Raw genomic sequence first — 8,493 nt, forward strand, 5'->3', positions numbered from 1 at the left:
TATATGATACTAATTATGGAATTGTTTTTTTTTTTTTTTTTGGCTTACTATCTTGGTTGAAAGGAAATTACAACATTGCTATTTCTAGCTTCTAATGTATGTTCTTCTAATGAAATTAAACAACTTGCTATTTCATCCTTTAATTTCCTTATTGTGATTTTGTCTTTCTGAATTATATTATTCATTTATTTTTTAATGTCCCTACCTTATGAACGACCTTCTATAGGTTCCATTATTTTTTTCTTTTCAATTTTTGACTTTCTATAGGTTTTATTAAGTCCCCAAAATTTAAAATTAAACTCAATAAGTTTTAAAATTATAATTGGCTCAATTTTTTTTTTAAATTTTCTTACTATAAAAAAAGTTTAAAAAATTAATTAGGATATAAAGCCAATTTAGAATCAATTAGTTAAAAAATAGTTTTTATTTTTAATTTTAAAATTTAACAAATTAGGATAAAGAGAGTTGTTTTTTTTTTTTAGAATAGACTTATTTTTTAACTACTTAACTCTCTGTTTTTTGACATTGGTTTATATTTTTATTTTTTATCTTGAGTTTCTTAAATAATGAGTTTTTGTTAACAATCTAATTAAGTAGAGTGTAATATCGGAAAGAAATGAATTAAAAAATACAAACTTTTGTTAACAATTAAATTTATTGAACTTTGTTAATTAATTAATTGAGAAGAATTAGGTCTTTTATCTAATTTCAACTTTTTTGTTGGTGTTTGTCTTTTATTCATATTTTTTTGAGAGACCCCAATTTACCTTTACGTCTTTATGCATTAAACTATTTGGATCAGTGGTAATTTTTGTCAAATTGTAATAATACCACACTCTATTATCATTGAAAAAAAATAATTGGAATTTCAATGTATTAAATTGAATGCGTTCGAAATCACAGTGAATTTCTGGATGATTTATTAATACTTTTGATAAACCATCTAATAATAAAGGTAGAAATTATCACGTCAGACATATTGGGAAGGAATTCTCGCATGTCGCAAACTTATGCCAAAATGGTATTAAAGACGTTTATAAGTCCTAACCTCTTCGAAATTCACAACTATAATAACATGGAGATTAATTTCTTTATTCCCTTTCAATTGTTATTACTAATTATTAATATGTTGTTATATTGAAGTAGCTAGCTAGTATTGAGTTCAAACTTTAAACATTGAATTTGACCCAATTCTGGATTATTCTTCCAATACATTTGACCTATATTTTTCCAATGTTTAATGACAGATAGGGTAGGAATATGTATAGATTAATAATTAATTAATCACAATTCACAAGTAGTGCTGTAGTGTAGTTTTCAATTCATGGACGATGATTAAGATCTCAGTTTTGAACCACGAAAAAATTACTCAACTTAATTATTAGCCACTTTTATTGATTACAAATTTTCAATTTATTATAAAACAAAAAGGTCATTTCTTCATGTACTCATGCATGCATGTGTGCCTTTTTTATTCCCAAATAATAATAATAATAATAATAATAATAATAATAATAATAATAATAATAATAATCAAACTTTTATTGTTTTTATAAAGGGTTTAAAGCAGTAAAATTAAGTTAATTAATTAATTTAAGAATACAAATCTTTATAGTAAAATTAAGTTAAAATTAATTTTTTGAGGCAGTAAATTAAATGAGATGCAATAAAAAAATTAGAAATAATATAAAAAAATTATAATTAATTGACAAGTACTTTAAAAAAAACAACGGGAGTGGCTATTATTGATTTCTAATAATAATGGTTTATCTAAAAGGCATTGAGCCATTAATTGAAAGGAACAAGAAAAGTTTTGTATTGAAAAAAGAGTTAAATTCGTTACGTTTCAAGTTTCAAGTTACGCAGCTTAGCCTGTTCCACTCACATAAATAGATCAAGTTTCAAGTATATTTAGGCTCAAATTTTCTCAGTATCTTTACTTACAATTGTGGAAATGGAAATGGAGGATCAAAAAGGAATGGTGGAAACAATTGTGAAGTTCACTTGGACCATCAACAACTTCCTTGCTCAGAGATACCAGGATATCCACTCTGAGTCTGAGACATTCTTCGTTGGCTCTCATCCGTGGTACGTTGCTTGAAATTATTGAATTAGCTCCTACTTTAATTTTGGGGTTATTTTAATTTTTCTCAATGGCTTTTATTTTTTTATCTTGTTTAGGAGGATAGATTTTTCTCCAGACGACGATGAAGATGATGTCGTTCAAATTTGTTTGCATGCTGGGAATTCTAATACTAACTGGAACCAATATGCAAGTTTAAAGTTGTCTTTGATTAATCAGGCTGATGACAAAATGACAAAAACAAGTATAACGAATATTTTCATCCAAATATAATTAACCACCTATCCCATTTTTATTCCATCTTCATTTTACTATGTTGATAGTTTATATATTATTATTAAGGGTCATGTTTATTTGAAAGAGTCTAAATATAACTAGAGGTAGAGCGTGGGTCGGACATGATCCCCAAGCCCTATATATATAAAATTTTTGGTTTCTTTTTTTAACAAATTAATTATATAAAATAACAAAATTAAGCTAATGTTATAATTTAAAAAAAAAGAATTAATTTTATATTATTTTTTATCTTGACTTTCTTAGTATTTTGTTTCAGCAGCCGTGTAAATAATACTTAGAAAAATTTCCGGTTATTCTTTACACTAGGATTATTGTTGTGGAATCATGCAGGGATCAAATATTGATCTTCCGACTATCATCACTGCGGCAAAAATTATTTTTAGTGGCTTTAATACAATGGTCGTTATATCTATTATTTATCTTATATTTTTATGATAATTTTATATTCACGTTTATTATTATATGCTAAAATAATAATTATATAATTTTTATAATCTTTAAAAATGTCTTTACCTACTAAAATCTTTTATAGACAGACAAACTATAAGACAATTTAAAATATATTAAGAGTTATTTTTAGTACAGGTAAAAACAAAATAAAATAATAGCTGCTAAAAATAATTGTTTTGGTAGGTTCGTTTAAATAATTATAGCTTACTAAACTTTTTTTTCGTTATAAATACTATGAAGTATCACAATATATATAACAGGCAGGACACTAGTTAACAGTTTTATTTTTTATTTTTTCCTAACACCTTGGCGTGGTAATTAATAATAATTCCATTCAAAACTAAGAAAGTTAAAGATATGTTGAATGATGATGCTGCTTGTAAAGAGCTTCAAGATTTATGGGATGAAGTTGAGATAGTTAGATTTGATGATTACTGAGTATGAAAATTTATATGGTGAAAGAAGAGATGGTGACAAAGCTGAAGGGTTATGTGGTTGATCTTGAAGACAGGGTTAAGAGGGCAAAAAGATAATTGGAAATTGCTGAAAAAGACTTTGATAATAAGAGAGATTTGAATGATGCATTAGCTCATGGAATATCCTATCTGTAATTTAAGATACAAATTATGGACTTGTTTTTTTGGCTTACTATCTTGGTTGAAAGGAAATTACAACATTGCTATTTCTAGTATGTTCTTCTAATGAAATTAAACGATTTGCTAGTTAATTTCATCGTTTTCTTAGTGATTTTGTCTTTCCGAACTATATTCTTCATTTATTCTTTAATGTCTGACTTATGTACCACCTTCTATAGTTTTTTTCTCTTTTCAATTTTTGACCTCTATAGGTTCGATTGTTTTTTTCTTTTTAATTTTTGAGTTTATCTTCAATTTATCCCCCAAGATTTATAGTTTGGCTCAAAATAATTTTTAAAGTTGTAATTTACTCAACTTTTTTTCTAATTTTCTTATTAAAAATTAGTCTAAAAAATCAATTAGGGTATAATCAATTTAGAGCCAACTAATTAAAAAATAATTTTTATTTTAAATTTTAAAATTTAGGTTGATATTTGACCCAATTCTGGATTATTCTTCCAATAAATTTGACCTATATATTTCCAATGTTTAATGACTGGTTGAGTAGGAATTTGTATAGATTAATAATTAATTAATCACAATTCACAAGTAGTGCTGTAGTGTAGTTTCCAATGCATGGACGATGATTAAGATCTCAATTTGAACCACAAGAAAATTACTCTACTTAATTAGTAGCCACTTCTATTGATGATATAAATTTTCAATTTATTATAAAACAAAAAGGTCATTTCTTCATATACTCATACTCATGCATGTGTGCCTTTTTTATTCCCAAATAATAATAATCAGACTTTTATTGTTCTTAAAAAGGGTTTAAGGCAGTAAAATTAAGTTAATTAATTAATTTAAGAATATAAATCTTTATTTATAGTAAGATTAAGTTAAATTAAATTTAATTATTTTTTAAGGCAGTGAACTAAATGAGATGCAATGAAAAATTGAAAATAATATTTAAAAAAAAACTATAATTAATTGACAAGAACTTCAAAACAATCAGCGGGAGTGGCTATTATTGATCTCTATTAATAATGGTTTATCTAAAAGGCATTGAGCCATTAACTTTTTTTTTTGAAACAACATAAGCTCAACACACTAATGTGGAGCAACAAAAGAAACAACAAGAATTTCGTTAAAACATAAATCCCTATAGCTTCCCGCAACGCAATCAACCACCAATAGAGACACTCTCAGTCCATTCGTTGTAGCTCTGTAATGTCTTACTTAGTACAAAGTCCACCACTGTTTCCTGATGCTGAAAAATCCTAGCATTGCGTTCCACCCATATGTTCCAAATAACTGCAAAGAATCCCGGCAACCATTTCTTCTGCTCTTGTTTCCGCTTATGCCGACCAGTCCACCTCTCAAACATTTCCCTTACAGTTCCAAGCATAGACCAAACCTCCCCAAAAGACCCCACCCACCTGCACCATACCTGCCATGTAAACTCACAGAGAAGAAACAAATGCTCCACCGACTCTATCTCATTCTTACATAGTACGTAGAGAGTATCACTTGGTCTTAGAACTCCTAGTCTACTCAATCTCTCCTTAGTATTCACTCTACCAATGAGCACAAACCACCCAAACAACTCAATTCTTGGCGGTACCATCCCTCGCCAAACTGAACTTGTGAAACTGTAACTCGTTATCTCGTCTGACAGAGTTTCCGATTGTAGGACCTTCAACACCGACTTAGTAGAGAAAACCCCTTTACTATCAAACTTCCAAACCAAAGTGTCTTCTTTACCATCTGACAGCTTCGCTGGCCTTAGCCGCTCATGGAGTTGATGGACCAGTTCCAGCTCCCATTGAAACAAATCTCTCCTCCACTGGAAATTCCAGATCCACTCAAGTCCATCCCAAAATCCACAATCCCCTATCATCGATCCTTGCTGATTCGACACGGAGAATAATCTTGGAAAAGCCACCTTCAAGGGGCCCCCTTGCAGCCAGTTATCTTCCCAAAACATGATATTCCTCCCGTTCCCTATCTCCATCGCCAGGCCAGTAAGCATTTTGTCTTTTATCCTCTGCTCTTTTAAATTAAGATTGCATATGTCTTTCCAGGGCCCTCATTTATCTGGTAACTTTTGGCTTACTAGCATGACATCAGGCTTCAGGTTGTTGCACGAGCAGACAATCCTTTTCCATAAGGGACACTCCTCTTTAGAAAATCTCCACCACCACTTAAATAAAAGCGCTATGTTCCGTAGCACCGCATCTCCAACCCCCAGACCACCAGCTTTTTTTGGTGCCTGAACCAACTCCCACTTAACTAGCGGAAGACCATCATTACCATCCCCCTTGCACCACATGAATCTCCTTTGCAATGTAATCAGCTTATCCGCAACGGCCTTTGGCATCTTGTATAGACTGAGGTAGTATATGGGAAGGCTATTTAATACTGATCTAATCAGAACAAGCTTACCCGCTTTGGTTAGGACCTTCGCTTTCCAGAGGCTGAGTTTCTCTTCCACCTTTTCAATTACCGGTTTCCAAGTCTTTGCCAACCGAGGGTTCGCACCCAAAGAAATCCCAAGATACCTTACAGGTAACACCGCTTGCTTACATCCCAACAAACCACAGGCACTATCTATCCATTCCTGCTCACAATTCACCGAGATCAAACTTGACTTCTCAAAATTAATGCTCAACCCCGACATCAACTCCTAGCATTGAGCCATTAACTTAAAGGAACAAAAAAAGTTAGGTATTGAAGAAAGAGTAGCTAAGAAAAAGAGAAGATTGTTGGTAAGGTTTTTTTTTTCTGATTTCTATATTTTACTTGAAATATTTGCTGATATATAAGTAGAACTCTAAGCATTGTGTTGATTACTTTGGGGTTTCACTGATACTTGGCGGGTGGAAAGAGAATGGAAAAGGAGCAAGAAGAAGTAAAGGTTTTAACAACCAGCAAGTTCACATGGACCATTAACAACTTCTATAGTCCTCAGTGTTGGTGCAAAAACTTCTACTCCGAAACCTTCTTCGTCGGCCCCTATTCCTGGTATATACTTACAACGATAGCTTTTTCTTCTAAGCATTTCTCACTTTTTCAAAATATTACTTTTAACTTTTAATTTCATTTGATTTTGTTTCTAATGTTTTCGATTTGTCAAAAAATTCTGGACCTTGACTCCACAAAGTTCATAACTTTAACTGCTTACAATATAATAATGGACGAACGAATATGAGTGATTTTGCATGTTTACTTAGTTATATAAATTTTGTTACCTTTGGATTCTTTTAGGCAGATAGCTATGATTCGTGGTTTTCCCTACATTTATTTACGAGTCTTATTGGTAAATCGGTTATATACTGTGGACATTGTTGGATGGAGATCTCTTAACTTCAAGCTCTCTTTAGTTAATCAACTTCAGGGCAAATCCACGATAATAAAAGGTATCGTTTTATTCATTACATGTGAGATTTATATAATTATTATTCCTTTGTCCTTTTGATAAATCATCTAGCGGCATTTTTTCTTATCAAACTTTATTTTGACCTATGATTTGTGATTTTGCCAGAGAGTGAGAATATCAATATTCGTCTGCTCAAAAAAGGAGTTGTTCTTTCCTTTAAAGTATGTTCACACCTAGTTTTTTACCACGAAAACGGGTTTGTTGTAAACGACACGAGCATTGTTGTTGCTGAGGTTTCTGTCAATGGTTTAGGACTTGATCATGATCAAAATCACCCATGTTCAGTTATGAAGTCCACTGCTTTATTTTTGGATTTCATGGGATTATGCAAAATCGAGAAAGACTATGTTCAACTACTAGAGAAATCATATTCAAAGTACCCTTCTCTTATTGAAAGCCATATAAAGAGAAATAGGAGCCAAAGGTTCAACGAACTTTCATTCACAACATTAGGGAAATTGTTGCATTTTCTAAAGACTAAAAAAGTGAAGGACATGAAGAGGTATGATGCTTGTAAGGAGTTACAAGATTTATGGGATGAAGCTGAAATTAGATTTGATGATTTGAGTTGGTTGGAGCCACATGTTAAATCTGCTTTGAGCTATTTTAAGAATGCATCCAAGGTGGAAAGGCTTAAGGCTAATGTGGTTGATTTAGAAGAAAAAGCTAAGACCCTGAAAGCAGAGGCAATTGCTATAGATGCTGTTCTTGAAACAACAAAGAAAGAATTGGCAAAGGCTGAAGAAGGTTTTGTAGCAAGAGATTTGGATGATCAATTAGGATATGGGATAATACCCTAAACGCTAATTAAGATTACATATAAAGATATTTTTGTATTTTGCTTATTAGTTAAATTTCTATCATTCTGTAAACAAAATTCAGAACACTAATGTCTCTAGGACTTTATAATAATTCTATTATCTAGTATTCTACTTTTGTCAATTATAGAATGTCTAGTAGTGTAACTTGTATGCCGTATATAATCGCTAATGTTTGACCTATTACTTTTTTCTAATATAATCTAAACATATTTGTATTGTTGCGATTATATTTGCATTGTTTATGTTTATATTGCAGTGATTATATTTGTAGTCTTGTGAGGATAATTATATATCTGGTTACTATGTTTGTGCAAGGCAAGCGACTACAAAGTAGTATTAGAATTATGTGTATAAAATTTGGTTTTAGGGAGATTGAAGGGTTTAAATGAAACGATTAGGGATTTATTTTTGTTTGATATATGAGTGTTTTAGGAACTTATCTGTGTGATAGTTGATTTTCTTTGGACCGCTTGATAAATGGTTTATATCAGATTGTTTCGTTAGTGCTAAACGTAGCGGTGTCAAAAAGGACCAATTTGATTTAATTCTCAAATATTATTAATTAATTACTGACTAAAAATAATTAAGTATATTGGTAATCTAACATTTTTCTTATCTAAAAGGAATTGAGCCATTAATTAAAGAAACAAGGAAAATTTTGTATTGAAAAAAGAGTTAGCTAACAACGATGTTTATAACAAGAAAAAAAATTGAAAATAACAAAAGAAGTTATTTTTCAACTTTCATGTTTCGTAGTTTGTTGTTCCAATCACATAAATAAATCAAGATAACGCCGTGTGTATAATTCTCAACATAAGTGTTTTC

At 30.6% G+C, this 8,493-nt stretch overlaps 1 protein-coding gene across 1 annotated transcript; it reads left to right on the forward strand.

Moving 5' to 3' along the window:
* The first annotated feature begins 6,298 nt into the window (after window positions 1-6,298).
* Window positions 6,299-7,647, forward strand: LOC107627970 (uncharacterized). Its single transcript, XM_016330776.3, has 3 exons — window positions 6,299-6,432; window positions 6,676-6,827; window positions 6,953-7,647. Exons 1-3 carry the CDS (start codon window positions 6,299-6,301, stop codon window positions 7,645-7,647), a joined length of 981 nt encoding a protein of 326 aa, XP_016186262.2.
* The last annotated feature ends 846 nt before the right edge of the window (window positions 7,648-8,493 follow it).

This window comes from Arachis ipaensis, chromosome B2 (assembly GCF_059453495.1).
Source record: "Arachis ipaensis isolate K30076 ecotype BB chromosome B2, ASM5945349v1, whole genome shotgun sequence".
Classification (NCBI taxonomy): domain Eukaryota; kingdom Viridiplantae; phylum Streptophyta; class Magnoliopsida; order Fabales; family Fabaceae; genus Arachis; species Arachis ipaensis.

What these genes read in the sequence shown, in the direction of transcription:
- LOC107627970 (XM_016330776.3), top strand. Translation starts at nt 6,299, where the DNA reads ATGGAAAAGGAGCAAGAAGAAGTAAAGGTTTTAACAACCAGCAAGTTC. An exon ending in TTCGTCGGCCCCTATTCCTG is followed by an intron (nt 6,433 to 6,675) that starts GTATATACTTAC and finishes GGATTCTTTTAG; the next exon opens with GCAGATAGCTATGATTCGTG. An exon ending in CAAATCCACGATAATAAAAG is followed by an intron (nt 6,828 to 6,952) that starts GTATCGTTTTAT and finishes TGATTTTGCCAG; the next exon opens with AGAGTGAGAATATCAATATT.